General features: G+C 43.7%; 1 protein-coding gene across 1 annotated transcript in view; it reads left to right on the top strand.

Annotated features, from left to right (window-relative positions):
- The window catches only part of KSR2 (kinase suppressor of ras 2), a 2,560,931-nt gene that overhangs the window by 1,668,370 nt on the left and 875,663 nt on the right, over positions 1-16,898 (top strand). Inside the window, exon 14 of the mRNA XM_069619206.1 lies at positions 12,486-12,847. Coding sequence (XP_069475307.1) covers positions 12,486-12,847 — 362 coding nt within the window. The remainder of the gene's footprint in view (positions 1-12,485; positions 12,848-16,898) is intronic.

A 16,898-nucleotide genomic window follows, 5' to 3' on the forward strand; every position in this document is an offset into this window, starting at 1 on the left:
CGGGGGAGTTTGTGCTTGCATCCCTCTCTGTATCGTTAGACGAAGGTCTAAGAGGGAATTATTGTCTATGTCGTCGAAATTGGAGGTATTTAAAGAAATGCCGCCACTCTCTATGGGTGCCGGTGTTTCCTCAATTACAGTGGAATTCGTGGCCGGGGTGGGTTCACAGGAAAGAACTCAGTTATAGCCCCTTGCGCCACCGTAAGAGCATATTTGGCATTCTTTTTGGGTTTGCCCCCTTTCTTGTGGGATTCCTTGGGTTCCTTTATGGGTTGAGATTTATTTTTACATAGATCATAAATCGAGTGGGGTGCTCTTCTTCTCCGCTGCATGTCTACGTTATGGCTCAATTCACTTCAAGAGTTTATATCCAATAAGTGCAGGTCAGTCCAGGCAAGGAAGGTAATAAGGGCTGCTGCTAGAGGCCGGTAAAGGTTTTACCTCTAGATCTGCACTGGTGAGGTAACTGGATTGAATTTCCCACCTTTTACTGGCACCCCCCCCCCCACCAGTATAGTGACCCGGGGAGCTTGCAAGCCCGGATCAAAGGCTACAGCCCGCAGTCTCCGGTAGAAGCTCACAGGTTCCCCTTCTTCACAGGGTCAACTCCAAGCCCACTTCTAAGGCAACGGGATGGTCAGAATTAGCCAGAAATGTGTGTATTTATTTGGCCTGCAACGGCCTTCACAAGCTCACTCTAATGGTGGTCACTAGTTAGGTAACTAATCAGAGACCACCATTTTCGGGGGGGGTGGCTCCTTTCATAGAGGGCGCCTATCAACCAGTACCAAAGCAGCTGGCTGCGTACTGAGGTTAAAGGCTTACCAGGAACCGTTACTGCGGGGAGCCACTAGAAGCCACAGGGAGCTGCCGCGCTATATTACAGCAGGGAAAGAAATTCCACGGCTGGACGCGGCGCGGCTAGCTTCCGTTCTTCCGGCTCCAAACCCGCTTCTCACCTTCTGGCTGCCAAGTCAGCCCTGCACGCCTCAGTCTCCCCGTGTGAGGCTTCCTGCTCGCTCGCCCGACTCTCGTCTCCGCTCCATCTCTGTCGAGTTCCAATTCCCGGATGGAGACTCGAGGAAAGGACCCACGTACGTGTGTAAGCGTGTCAAGCCGCACCTCCCACTACAATCGATTTTGCGCCGAGGCCGCTTCCGACAGCTCGACTACTTATCAAAGTTAGGACAATCTGAGCCTATTTGGGAATTGTGGGATACCCATTGATTAAACGGTGAGACAGTACTACCTATGACCAAATAGGCTGGTAGGTTAGGAATTACTGCTGCTGTGATCCACAGCTCCTTTCCTAAAATGGTTATATGTATTTCTGTTTGTGGATAGGTTTCCATGTGCCCATATATGCAGCAAACTTCCTTTTCTGGGATTTTTTTCCACCCTGTAGGTACGAACTTTGTTTTATGATGCAACCTTTGCTTCTGCTATCTAGTTGGGCCCAAACTTTATGATTATCTGTTTAACTGTGGCTGGTACCCCATAGATGGCTTTATTTCCTGCAGAAAACAAATAATTTTTATTCTTTTCCCTTAATTTTCTACTCTTAGGGAGAGGATAAGATTTACTCTCTGTTCCAAGAGTTGATGGTAAAGTCAATGTCTGGACATAGAGGTCCGTAGCAATAGAGCATCTGTAGTCTTTGTGGGACTTATTATGTTAGATGAAGTGGGAGGAGACCTTAAGTTTAAGGGGCAGTATCTTGTGAGATGACCAACCTCTCAAAGTGAATACCATATGACTTCCTTGATAGTGGTTAGAAGTGAAGAAGGTATTTTTGCCTTGTCTGGCCTAGCTCCCTCTGGAGTATCGGGATCACCACATTGAGGAGCCTAGTGTCTCCCAGTTCCCCCCAGGGTTGGATATCCTAAACTCCTCTGGACCATATGTGAAGTTTTCTAGGCTATCATGTTCTTTGGTCTCTTGGAATTCCAGCTACAAATTACTCTGGTAGAGTGATAGAAGTCCTGTAAACTCAGAAGTATTGCAGTTTTCTCTGACCACTGGAGAGTTAGAAACTTCTACATTTCCCAAGAGCGCAGTATACCCTGTCTTCATTTTAACATGTTCAGTGACTGGCTCATTCATTGGGTCAAGATGACCTTTCTCTCTCGCAACTGGGGATACATTTTAGGCTAAATGAATAGCACATCGTTCCACAAATTCCTTAAACCGTTTTATATAGTTTTAATTACATTTAATCAGGTCTCTAGGTTTTAAGGGTTTTTCAAAACCCTCAGAGCAGGTTATGGAGTGTTCAGGCCTAAATGGTTCTCGCTTCTCTTCCTGCTTCTGCAGTAAACCCAGTCTAATGAAATGACAAGGATAATGGTGGTTCGATCGTCTCAAGGTGTTTTCCTCTCTCGGGGAGTAGGTTTCCCAGGGCACTCAGGAGTTAGAAGACATTCCTTCTCCCAAAGGAATAATATCTTCCTCCAAATTTATCTCACGGTTAGTGATTAGCTCTGCCTCCAGCTCATTGCGGGCTAAAACACTTCTCTGGGGTTTATCCCATGTATGAGGTATCTCTGGATTGTTTATGGCTCTGTCTCCACCCTGGTGGAATGGGTTTATCCTGAGTACCTGATAGATCAAATAGCCTACCAAGTCCCTTCTCTGAATCTTAATAGGGTCATATGAATAATTCAAAAGAACGACCTTCATGTCTTCCCCACAGGACAAATGTGGCAACATCCTAAAACCTCTCTTCCGCCAAGATTTGTTATGCAGAGTAATGTAGGTGACTGATCCGGTAGGGGTGATTACTTGAATGCCTAAAGAGTACAGCCTTCTCTCTACCAGGGATTCAGTAATAAGAGGGAGCAAGGAGCTGGTCATTATTCCCCTCCACATTTCTCCTAACAGAGGAGATAGTCCTGGAGGTTAGTGGAAAGAAGGGAAGTCCCAAATTAGTGCTTGTTACATTAGGGCGCACATAGGTTTTATGTAAATCAGGCTGCTGAGATCCTACCCCCAGTGGAAAGTGGCTCGAGTCTCTCCTTGCTTTTACAAGGGATCGTGGACCGGTGGAAAATATAGCATTGGCAAACTCTTTAATGGGTTGTCCACATCCGACTGCTAACACCATATGTGGCTTGATGGAGGAAGGAATTATACAAAGGGGTGGCATAATAGAAACACCTATTTATTAAATAGTAAGCAAAAAGGTTGTATTCTCCCTATTCTAAAGGGGGTTTCCCTACCCAACTAAGAAACTTGGGTGATAGTCATCAGTGTGGTTGTCCAAATGAAAAATCGTGTCCTCTGACCAAAGCAACCCAACTCTAGCCCAACCATTATGCACAAAATGAAAACAAAGAACACCAAGAGAATGACTCTCTTCTTCTGGTTAACTGATAGCAACCCTAGTGGTTGTAGTCTCAAAGTCATAACTAAGAGTTCATGCTCCACAATAATGTAAAGTATCAGGAGAATGCTTCCCTTCTCCCGATTTACCGATTAAAGTTCTTGACAATCCTTTGCCAATCTTTAGCTTTGACAGTTGCGTTGACAAACTGCGTTCTACAACCAGGAGAATTTCTCCCCTCTCCTGGTTCACTTAGATGTCTGGCAGCAGTTCTTATTAAGCCATGAACTTCTCTCCAGGCTTCTCTCAGGTTTAGTTTAAATGTTCAACAACCTTCTAGTTTATGTCAGTTCATTACACTTTGACAAACTTTGGAAGAGGTACTGCGATGAGGGAGATCACTCCAGTGGTTTACTTTGCTTTGGTTAACTTTGCCACATTCCATAAGACAAGGGAGATTACTCCTGAGGCCTTGGTTATCTTTTCCACAATTACTGAGATGAGGGATATCACTCCTGATGCTTGGATGAGCTTTGTAAGTATTAATGATATCAGGGAGATTACTCCAGAGGCTTTGGATATCTTTAGCACAATTACTGAGATAAGGGAGACCACTACTTATGCACTTCTCACTGACAATATCACTCTTGGTACTTGTTCCACCAACCACTGTGATGCGGGAGATCAGTTTTACAGCAATTGCTGAGATGAAGGAGGCACTCCTGATGCACTTATCTGTTATTTTAAACAAAACCCCTACCGGTTTTCTATAGCTTCTGTTACCTTCCGTTTTCTCCGTGCAGCTTACCGGTTCTTCCTGGGGTGTGAAGTTGTCTCCTTTCTTCCTTCTTCCGGGCACCAACCACACAACTCTTGCTGCGTTCGGCTACTCATGGTCCGCTCTGTGAGAATGTATAGGTTACTGTGGTTTCTGCTATGTCTGGGCGACTCTGTGGGGGGGTTGTGGAGTCTTTGAAAATAGACCACCTTAGATAGGTCATGCTACCTTCAACCTCCTCAAAGCTTCTCCAGTGGTCCTCTCTCCGGCATTCCTCTCAGCTCAGGGCAAAGCGAATCGGCCCACGAGGAACCAGCAACATCCCAACCCACAAGTATACAACTCTAATGGAACCATAGTACCTGAATCAGGATACAGACCCCTCTAACCCAACCCCCAAGCTTCTGCATACTTAAACCCACACAAAACCACACAGCCATCTCACCCCCAGCAATCCACATGCACTTTACCACACCGCATCAACAACACATAAACTTGACCCACAGCACTCAAGGCCTTCGCCCGATCTGATACTAGCACCAAGCCCAGCACTCGGTGTATACTGAGCTGAAGCTGCCAACAGAACACCACTTATTCCACTCTCCTTCTCCCCGACTAACCCTACCCACCCTTCCTGTTTACAGATCCGCCAGAGAGCCTGGGGACCAATTCCGTTGGTGACGGTGCGCTATACAAGTACCGCTAACATAACATAACAATTCCCAATGTTTTGCAATTTTTACAGAAACTGTATAATCAGTTTCCACCACGCCAGATTGTGGTTCTGCTATGGGGTTTGAATTTAGTGTTAACATTCCTTATTGGTGCACCATTTGAGCCCTTGCATTCACGTTCTCTTAGATCACTCACCCTTAAGGTGTTTTTGGTTTGCCATCACTTCAGTGAGACAGGTGAGTGACCCTCAGGCTTACCCATCAGGAGTTTTCTGTTAAACCTTCCTTTTTGGCCTTCTCCAAAGAGAAGGTAACATTAAGAGTGTGACTGTCCTTCCTCCCAAAGATTGCCTCAGATTTACATCTCTCTCAAAAGATACATCCTCCAGTATCTGTTCCTCTGCCCCATCCCTCCAAGGCAGAGGAGTGATAGCATCCTCTGGACCCATTGTGGACTTTCAACTACTATGTCTATCGGATGAGTAACATCCGTCAAGATGAGCAGCTTTCTGTGGTTTATGCTTGTGCCCATTCTGGCAGGGCCCTGACCAAACAGACCCTGTCTAGGTAGATCCTTTTCTGCATCTCAAAATGATCTGGTTGGAAAAGATGTGCCTGAAGGTCTTGGTGCTCATTCTACCAGAAGTCTGGCTGCCCCCTCTGCTCAACAGAGGGGTGTCCCTGTCTTGGACATTGACCAAGAGGCTACATCAATTTCTTGGCCATGTTTGCCAAATATTACTGCTTCGATTACCTTTTGGTGCATGATGCCGATTCGACAGAGTGGTCCTCCAGAGTTTTCTGGTTTAGGTGGTGTCCTCTTGAAATCCTCCCTCCTTCTGAGTCACACACTAGTATGGAAATATATCATAGATAAGGTATTCATGAGAGGAAGTAATCCATTAGAAGGTAAAATTACTTCAAACTAATGTCATGTCTCATGGATGCTTCTTCCACAGATTCCTCATCGCTCTCTCAACACGCCCTTCTTGGCGTAAAGCTAGCACACCTTCATAAATTCATCGGCCCCTCAGAAAAAGAATACTTGGGGGGAAAGGCAGAACTGAGGTCATGAGGTGAGGCCTCCTCAATGTATACTGGCACTGACATGTATGGTGTGGGAAGGGTAGAGGCATCAGACGTAGCCGTGTTACACCTCCTGGTGGTGGAAACGTTTCTGAAGATCAGCTATACCTAAGATAGAAAATCATAGATGAGGAATCCGTGGGAGGACATCCATCAGAAAGAACATTATCGAGAGTTAAGTGATTTGTTAATCTCCTCCTTTGACCTCACCCAAATAAACCAGACCTACCTGTGTCATGCCCTCCTTTTTATCCTAACCCTTTCCCCTCTATTGGATAGCTTCTTCTACGGTTCACTTGGCCAACCACTGGCTGCCCTTTTCCCCACAGAGGTGTTGGGGTGAGCAAAAGCATAAAAGGGGCCTTTAGCCCCACCCCTTTTTGTATGCGGGTCTGCCAGCTCTAGGCTATGACTGCCTGCTGCAGTAAGAATCGGAATCAATGTCCCTGTTCATGTGCTGGATGCTGGATTGGCAGCTGGCCCCTACTGGGTCCCTCCAAACTCCCACACCGTGCATCTGGGAGAGGACTGGCTTTTGTGATACCTGTGGTAGGCCTAACACCCCAGTCTAAGAGGGATCCCCGTCCCCTTCTTGTTAGGGTGAGACAATGGAGCCCATGGGAATTTGTGGGGGAGGGAATAGGTTCGCCCAGGCTTATTTTGTAGTTAAAACTTAAATACAGTTATAGAAGAATGCTAGTTAATCTAATGTAACGTATATATTTATAACGTGCCGAAAGCTCCCAGATATCAGGGCGCGGGTGGATACACAAACAAAACATAGACAGCCAACAGGCTAAATCAAGGAACGGAGTAAAGGCCCTAGCAAAAGAGGTAATTTTTTAGTTTGCTGTAGATGGTCAGATTTTCCTCTAGACGCGTTACCCTTGGTAGTTTTTTCAAGGTCAAAGCTGCTTACAATGGGAAAGAACAATTCTTGCCCCTCCTATGTTTGCTTTTTGGGCATGTTAGTAACATTGAATCCATCGATCTAGTAACCTAATCCAAACGCTGGATCACAATTCGATCTCTCAGATAATTAGGTGCCTGTCCATACAGACACTGGCGTGTCATGGTGTTGATTTTGAAATGTATTCTGGCTTCTATTGGAAGCCAGTGCAACTCTTTTCTATAGTCCGAAAAGTGTTTGCGTCTGTGAACACTTTCCATAACACACATGGCATAATTGTGCAGAATCTGCAATTTCCTGATACAAGCCTTTCTGGCACGCCCATCAGAGTATTACAATAATCTTTTCTTGGGCAAATTAAAGTTCCAACCAGTTTAGCACAGTTTTCTTCTGAGACATAAGGCTTAACTAGCAGGATAAGTCTCATATAATACAGAGAGTTTTTAACTACACTTTAACTGCCCCTATTTAGATTTCACGTACAAAATCTGGACTCCAAAATACGACCCTGAAAGTTGTGCAGTACTTTCCACTTATACTTAATGCATACAAAGATTACATTCTGCTGCTTATACTTCTTTCAGCCAAGTAGGCGAAGAAACATATGAGAAAATGAACCTCGACTTTGAACATCATTTTGGCAAATTCCTGATGACTGGGCAGTTGTGATTGTCAGATAATATACAGTAAAATCTGTTTTTACCATTACTCTAGTTACAAAAATGAGAATTGTTCTTTGGCAAGTTTCGTACACTTTTATTTGCAGAGGCGAGGTCTAGCTCATAACCCAAACGTGACAACTTCCCTTGGCTATGTCCAACTACAATCCATATAACGTTTTCATTTTGAATTCCAACAGCTCCTTTAGAATAGACCCTATATATTTCCGATGCAAGTAGAGTTCAAGAATGCTGAAGATTATTTGGCAGTACCTCTTGAAAGCTAATGGGGCAATTAACCCTTTTACGAAGCAAAGAAACCAGCCGGCAAGGCGAGACACTCAAATACTTTTGAAAACACTCGTATCCCCTTGCACCTCTTACCTATCTCTATGGCCCTGATGGCCCTACAGCACGAGGAGCTCCTAAGGGTTGTGACGTGATGAGAAGGAAGAAAGATACAGGAAGCTAGACTAGCTAGGATGGAAAAAAGGAAGGGTCCCAACTCCCCTACTGCTAAACAAACGTTATATTACTCACTAAGCAGGCAGCATATACATATGAAGCAACACAAATAAAATGACCACTGTCTCTGGGGTACTATTTTGTTCACTTATCTTTATCTCAAGACAGTTTCCGGCTTAGCCATGGATGATAGAAAGCGAGGCCTACTTCATTTCACCAGGTTATTCCTAGTTTTCTATGTTACACATATGTTTACACAAGTCTTAACAGGCCTAACTATCTCTATATATATTGGAAGCACCTATCCCCATATAATCAGCTGCATAACTCCAAAACCTTTAAAGGTGTGTACAAAAAGTGCACATTTTTGTGAACTAAGTCTTTTAAAAAGTTCATAATTAGTAGCAGGCGGTCTAGCCAGGGCCTCCTGAAGCACTGTCCCTTTACGTTTTCTTGATTGGCCTTGGAGGGGGCTGACACATGAGCTACAATGCCCGGGTGAAATCCAAGCCCCGGGCTCTGTGTGCAGGTAGAGGAGAGCCGCACAAGGCTAGTGTAGATTAAAGTCCCAAGCAGTGTCTGCCAGCAGTGGCTTGCGTGAAGACTGGAGTCGGCTGGGTCAGCATCAGTGCAACAGTGACACCACAGCTCTCCCTGTGATTACAGAAAAAGCTGTGCTACAGCAAGCCTTGGGTTGATACAGTGAGTTGTGTGGAGTACCATGAGCATGACATTAGTAAAACTGGTTGGATAAGCCAGCTACACAGGGCACCAGAACAGGGCTTCTAATCCTTTAGACCAGTGGTCTTCAAACGTTTTTGTCCTGAGCCCCTGAGCACAATTTGGGCAGGCTGGACCCCCCCAAAAATGCCAAATGGTCAGTATGTACAAATGGCTATGAACTATTGCGTGCCGTCACTGCACCCTACTCCCAGTATAGTTCCTGGGCTCCCCCGCCTTCTCCCATCACAGTCGCTGGGCTGCTCCATCATCCCACTCCTACCCAGTCCCTGGGCTCTCGCCACCCCATCACAGACCCTGGGCTCCCACCCATCCTGCTCCCACCAGAGTCCATGGGCTCCCCCACCCCGTTCCCAACACACTCTGCAGGCCACTGGCAGCTGGTGAATTTTTGAAGTGGAGCAGCATAAATATTTCCCACAAAAATGCCATAGCAACCTAGCGCAGCGAGGGAGCTCGAACCAATCAAAGCTGGTTCACGTTTTCTTTTCCATTGTGAATCTTTATGTAATGGGTTAAAATGTTTGCAATTGGCGCTGGGGGGCCAAAGGGGAAAGCATGGTATTTTTAGCTGGACATCTAGGATATATATCCAGTAAACAAAAACCATCCGTGCCCCCTGGGTTCCACAGCGCCTGAGAAGGAGAGCTGATTTTGGCAGGAGGGTAGGGGGATTGTGCAACAAAGGCATTTTTAAAAATGCCTTTGTTGTACAACCCTCCTTTCCCCCTGTACCACCCACTCGCCAAAATCAGCTCAATGGACCAAAACAAACACACACACATTCACACAGCTTTCACTCTATCATTCATACCCATCACCTTACACTCACTCATAACACAAGCATACACGCATCCATACACATATTTATTTAAATAAAAAATAAATGAACATAAACATACCTTCTGCAGGGGCCTGCGCATGGGTGCTGAAACACCCCTCTCCAGGCTGCTCTGTCCGTATGTGCGAGGAGGCGCAGGAGCTCCCCCTTGTGCATACAGACATGCAGTGCCCCAGCCAATATATCCAATGAGCTATGCAAGGCTGGCGAAGCAAAACTTCCCCAGCCTTGCATGGCTCAGTGGGCATGTGCAGCTGGGGAATTGAACTGAACCTGTCAAAGGGAAACAGTATTTCCCTTTGACAGGGCTGAGGGAGTGCTCAGTGTTTTACTGGGCTGGCTCCTCGACTCCACAATGGGTGAGGGGGCCCCTGGGTGGACGCCCCCTTTCCCATTACGGATGAGCCGCTAGGCTTGGACTGGTTTATGGGGCAATGCCCGTACCAAAAATGCTAGTGTGGGCCAGTCAAAATGGGCCACTATTTTGCCCAATGTGGGCTATTTTGATGAGTTACTTCACTATTCAGCTAGTAGTTGTGACCATTGTTGCTGAATAAATATTCTTTAAATATCACAATTTGCTTTCATTTAAAAAAAAAATAAACACCCCCTTGGATACTATTCAAACAGTTTGTGACTAAAGGAATGAATATCCATTTGCAACTGCGGGCCACTTTTTCATTGGTGCCTGAGACAGTTTTACGCTCCAGTCCGACCACATGAGCCGCCCCTGCCCATTTCCTCCAATCTAAAAAGAAAATTAAAAAGTAAAAATGTTTTATTAATTTTTTACATTTTATGCTGGCCTCTTGCACCCCTCCCTCACCCCCGGGGATTGTGGCCGCGCCCCCCTGTTTGAAGACCTCTGCTTTACACAGAGTCCCTGCCGCATGACTCTATTTCGATCCTAGTCTCCAGCAACAGCTGTAATGGCGCTCTGTTTGGGAGCATTAAAAGGATCATATTGTTTCCCTTAAAAAGTCCCTTGTGCATCACATGCACTGAAGGGACAAACTATCTGGGTGTGGGTGCAGTATATGGTAGCCTAGGCTGTACCATAAATACCACCTATATGCTGGATGTATTGCTAAAACTAATATTTACACACATGCTTATTTATTAAAACTCCTTTTAAGGGCAGTGCGTTAATGCTCCCCTATGAACTGTCCTCTCCCCCTCCTCCCCGAGCACAACCTTTGCCTAATTGATGAATTTGTATAAGACTGATCTCCTTTTTAGTGCCACTGGTTGCCACCCAGTACCCTGGATCACAAGCACCTCTCACTGCATCCTTGCAGTCCTCGGAATATGCTTTGGAGCTGGAGGGGCTAGAAGGCTGGGAGGAATAGACAATGGGAGCCACGCTCTGTACCAAGTGGATACCGCCTTATACATAGGCATGAAACCAAGAATGATTGGTGTAGACCCAAAGTATGGTAGAAGAGCACTGGAAGAGGGTGCCGTACAGTTTATGCTGCTTCTCCTACTTATACTTTAGGTACCCTATGATTAACTAACTGGAGATGCTCACTTTAAGAGCTTTTGGGTACTTTTTAATGACCATTGTAATGGGCAGTGAATGTTACCAAAAACAAAATGGCAGGAAATTGTGAAACATTGGCCCAAAGGGAAGGGTAATAGATGAAGTAGGTTGCCCTATTAGGCAAAGTCATACATCACAATAAAAGGGGAAACACTTATATTTCTTTTAGGTGAAGTACTAACTGTTTTTCAAACTCATCCCTCACAAAGAACTAAACTAACCCTGATAGTCGGGGTAACTTCCCCCTAGGACATGGTGCCGTCTATCTAAAAGGGATAGCAGAAGAGAATAACAACCAGATTCTACCACTACTCTGATTAACTGTGGTGATCTGTGGTGTCAATGTAAGGCTACCCCAATAAGACCCCAAACTGTGGCACTGTTAAAGTTCATCCATGTGTAGATACATTCAGACTGTGATTTCAAAATGTTTCGTTTACCCACTTCTGAATATGTATCCAGTATTGGAATATAATAATTTAATAAAAAAGTATCAGGCTTCTGTATATGGGTTTTGGGTCAGGGAACCACTACAGTGTCTTCCACATCTTTTTGGATGTATTCCATTCATTGAGTATTTTAGTGTCCATAATGAGATGGGGAGCAGGCGCAAGTGGATCAAGGTCACCTGGCCTAAGCCCCGCCCACCTGGTACCTTCCTGCCTGCTGCTCTTTTTCACCACTTAGCAAGCCCCGCCCACCTGGTGCCTTCCTTCACCATCACTGTCTTGTGGCCAATGCTGGATTTGACTTTTATGGACTTCATTCATTCACGGTGCGTCACTCTTTCTCAACTCAACTCAAATGTCGTCAGGCCTAGTACGGTAGTCGCCTATCTGTTTCCATTTCCTTCCGACTCTCCCCCTCCCTTCCTTATCTATGTCTTAGCTCTTGCACTATCTGAAATGTCGTCAGGCCGAGTACAATAGTTAATTTCACATCCTTACTGTAATGGCCTGTAAGAATGTGGTTGTATTTTCCCTTGTTCCGTCCCTTGCCTTGAAGCGCTTTGAAACACATTGTGTATAGGCGCTATATAAATAAAAGATCATATCATATTAGATCCACTAAATGAAATGGAATTAATCCACCTACATGTGGAAGAACCCTGCAGTGGTTCCCTGACCCAAAAACCATTTACAGAAGCCTGATGGATGGTCCTGGTGAATGCAAGATAAGAAATCCTATTGCTGAAATCGGTGGACCATACCATGATGTGATATCCTTTTTAAGAAGAAGGGATACCCAGGTGTGACTTGGGTACGTTTGGTACCTTTGATAAACAAGATATGATATTACAATATCCTATTTGCCTTATTTTCTGCACAGCTTACAAACTCTGCAGGCCAAGGGTTAACAAATATGACATTATAAATGTAATATGTATGTATGATATAACCAACATAAACAAGTAATAATAAAGTTATAACTGTTTTGTTTTCCCTCTGCTTTTCTGGTTATTATAGAATGAAGAGGGGAATGGGGCAGAGTCTGAGGATGACTTTGAGGAGATGAACCTGTCTCTCCTCTCAGCTCGAAACTTTCCACGCAAGGCAAGCCAGACCAGCATCTTCCTGCAGGAGTGGGACATCCCATTCGAACAGCTGGAGATCGGTGAGATGATTGGCAAGGGACGCTTCGGCCTTGTCTACCATGGCCGGTGGCATGGGGAGGTGGCCATCCGTCTTATTGATATTGAGCGGGACAATGAGGACCAGCTGAAAGCCTTCAAACGAGAGGTGATGGCGTACCGGCAGACGCGACATGAGAATGTGGTGCTGTTCATGGGTGCCTGCATGAGCCCTCCCCACCTAGCAATCATAACCAGGTAAATGTACCAGCAAGCACATTGTACTCTTACATCTGTAAACACTTACAAGAGCATAGTGTAAATTGATACAGAAACCAAGGTGATGGTGTCCTTCGATGTACTGTACAGAAGCAGATTTCTAGGAGTTTATGCATGATCCTTTGGTGAAGAAGACATTATTCCTGAGTGTTCTTGCAGGATTCTGAAGCTTCTTAAGAAATGTGTTCAGTTATAATTGATGCACATTTCTTACACATCCTGTGATGCGAGCAACATGTTTTGTTAGGTTTTTCAATGTGAATTTTGTGAGTTATGGAAGAATCTAAGTAATGCAGATATAGCCCACAGTGTCATCAAGTTCAGGGTTGTTCTTTCGTATTATTGGAACAGCACGCCGTTCCTGATGCAGACTCGATTCATAAACGATCCGTTTATTAGATGGTTTAACAAGGGAGCTGTGTTTGAATTGCCAGTTGCTGGTCTCCTGATTCGCTATCATTAAATGATTTAGTGTGAATTATGTTCTAAGGTTTGAGATGTTGATTGCTTTGTTTCGCTGCGGGATTCTAGAAGGAGGATAGCTTTCATTTCTTAACAGTCCTGCTTTATTGTTAAACAACATCTCCAACATTACATTAGTATTACTGTATAAAGGCAGTTAATCCAATAGATTTGAATCATATAATGGTTTGAGCAATAATAGCATTAACATTACGCTACTGTACAATAGAATTGGAGAGATTTGTGACACTCACTTTCAGTTGCATTAACGAAGAGTCTGCTTTGATCGTCCATCAGATACACAGCAGAAGCTAGGAACATTGGAGCCAAGGTTCTGTACAGGACCTTCCACAGCCGGTGCCGGGTTTTACTCTGAGAATCACATGGAGCAATGATGGCAATCCCAAGCTTTACTGCAGAAACACTGTTTCAAAGAATAAAACAGAATAAAGCCATTGACAAAGAATAATGGAAAGTAATTGAAACACATGCATGCAACTCTATTTAAAAGATCACTTTGCTCTGGTTTTGGCGATACATAATGCGCAGACCAGTTCTGATGATAGCCATAGATGTAGTGTACGCTATGATCCTATTTACAATTCGGCATTTCAGGTTTTCTAACGATTCTTCCATTATCAGAAGCTTAACCTTGGGTCGTCCTTAAGACCTTACACATCCACTTTATAACCTGCCTTTTAATGCGAACCATTAATCATATGGCAAAAGGACTTTGCCATATGATTAATGGTTCGCTTTAAAAGGCAGGTTATAAAGAGGATCACAAATAATCACAAAATAATTTAAATAAATACATGTAAATGAATGTGCAAAAACTAAAAGACAAAGCGAGGCAGTTTCTGACTTGGTGGAGTACACTTGACCTCAGGTTGTCCAAGGCTTTGTATCTCACAGACATTATCCAAAACAGTCTTTCAAATAGTGCATGGTCTCTAACATTGCCACATGGTGTGTAAGGTCTTGCATTTCAATCTCAGGATTTCTATTCATGACTTCAGATTGCACTGTCCTTCAGATCTCACCAATTCAGAAACTTCTTCGCTTTGTCTTTTAGTTTCTGCACATTCATTTACATGTATTTATTTAAGCTATTTTGTGATTCGCCTGCATATCAGAAAAGGGCACATAACAGCGCATGTCATCAGTTGGTGGTCATCCAGGATGTTTGTCTCTGCAAGAAAGTGCTTGTCATTTATTATGATGTTCATATCCAAGGACAAACTTTGCATACACATTGAGTGCTGCAGGCTTTGTCGTAGATCCTAGGTTTCTACATTAATTACCCGAGACTATAGGGTTCATATTGGTCCCATGGCAATATGTCGGGTGCATCTTTGCTGGTCTTATGTTGCTGAATAAATAGAGAAGGTTCGGACGTCCTGGATAGTCAAGAAATCTTGATTATAAGTTGAGTCATTCCAAAGAGATGCATTTTCAGTGTTTGCAGAATTTTAAGAGGTCTGTTTCAAGTGTTAGGTGAAGAGGGAGTTCATTCCAGAGGATAACTATGTGGGACCTGAAGAGTTTTGCCCCCTTGATTAAGTTTTGAAGAATAGATTAAGGGTGACTGATTTCTGTTGGTGGATGTTAGGACTTGAAGGCTTTGGAGACAAAGCGGGGTGTACAATGTTTAGTTAACCAAACACTTCATTTAAAAGTGAGGCGACCCCTTGATTGGCAGGCAGTGTAGTTTTTGTATTGTTGTGCTGATGAGCTCAGTGTGATTCAAGCCAAATATGAACCTCAGAGTTTTTCCCTTATAGATGATGCACTGATATTCTAAACTTGATAACACTGATTCAAAATCATGATGATGGCCTGATCTGGTCATAAGAGTGGGATAGCCACTCATAAAAGACAGATGATAAAATGCTTATACCTTTGCCAAGGAAAGGTGACTGTCAAACAGAACCTCAAGGCTGCAAGTCCAGTTCACAGTCAGGAAGGAGACCAGCGAGAGTCTGTGAATATGAAAGGGAGGTGAGAGTGTGACGCAGCACCCAAAAGCAAAATCTTGATTTTGGATCTGTTTAGCCAGCAGCGATTTTAGTGCATAGATCAATTTGTCTTATTTTCTCCAAATCTACCAAACACAACAGGCGAATGTTGAACAGATATGACATTATAAATGTAATATGTTTAGACTTGTTTTAATGAAGTAATTATTTCGTCAAACTCATCTCATTTTCCTGAAGATTAATGTGGGACTGGATATCATCGGTGTACATGTGTTGTAGGTCACGTTGACGTAGACCAGTGGGAGCCATATAGACTGAACTGGATTGATGAGAGGCATGATCCTTGAGGAAGTCCACAGGTCAGGTTGAATGCTTCTCAGGAGAATGGACCCAGTTTATCTTGATTGGTTCAATAAAAATGGGTCCAATATGAATGAGAAAATAAATATTGATGATTTCAAAGCAATAGTTACACATAGGTCAATTAAGGTGAGATCAAATTCGTTGTCACCATTGTGAGGTCAGGAATTCATCTGTGATATTTAACTGTGACGTTTTTATGCATTGGCAGGACAGAAAACCCAGATTGAAGATTTTCAGCAGGGCATACAAGAACTGTTACAATAGATTCAATAATATATGGGATACTTCAAATAGAAATGTGATTAAACAGTGACTCGGGATTTATTTGAATGATGTAATGATCACATGCCTGCAGCTTTGGGGAAAAATACAACATTTCAGGGGCTCATTTATCATTCTTTGAAGATTATTTAATTTGCATATTATTTTCAGTGATGATTTTTGAACGAGGATAAGATAAGAACATCAACATCTTCGACTGGTAGGAGGCGTAGATAAGATATAGTCTCTATAGGAGCATAAATAAAATAAAGTCTGGGGGAAGGGGTATCCTTGGAAGTTTCCCTGAGAAGGGTTGTTTTGTTCTGCATAAAGATAATCAGGTTTTTGAAAGGTTCTTGGGATAGATCCTAGGAAAATGGAGGGCATTGGGAAGTGATCATTCCCATGTCGATCTTGACTGGCTCATTTGGTGCGTTGCCCACTTTTACAATGATAGGTGGAAAGTGTGCCATTTTTGCCATGAGACAAGCACAAGTGTAAGCACCTGCATGGATTCCGATGAGCACATTCTCCGCTGGGAAACCTTTCCAGAGATCTACCCTTTTTATTGTAGATGGTGCTAGGCTCCTGTGGACTAGTTGGGAAGATCCAAGTTTGCGATTTCAAGTGCAGGGACTTTGTCAACAACGTATGTAAAGTTTTCCTTCATATAAGCAATAATCATGACTGGAGAGCCTGCAGGCATGAACTATGGCAACAAGAGTGCCTGAATTAAATTATTTGGGTGATATTTTTAGTTAAAAAATGTTGATTGCCGTGTGCCTACTGATATTTAGTGTCAGACTAATTGTTAATGTTGACAGTTGTAAGGATGAAGTAAATTCAGAAAGGTGACGTCTAGATGCAGGCATTCAATTTTGTTATTCAGATGAATGTCTAATTGATTATGTCCCCTTAAGTGAGTGGGTTGATCCAACAGCTGGAAAAAAGCATTGTTTATTCAT

Source organism: Ambystoma mexicanum, chromosome 10 (assembly GCF_040938575.1).
Source record: "Ambystoma mexicanum isolate Mex_15411 chromosome 10, UKY_AmexF1_1, whole genome shotgun sequence".
Classification (NCBI taxonomy): domain Eukaryota; kingdom Metazoa; phylum Chordata; class Amphibia; order Caudata; family Ambystomatidae; genus Ambystoma; species Ambystoma mexicanum.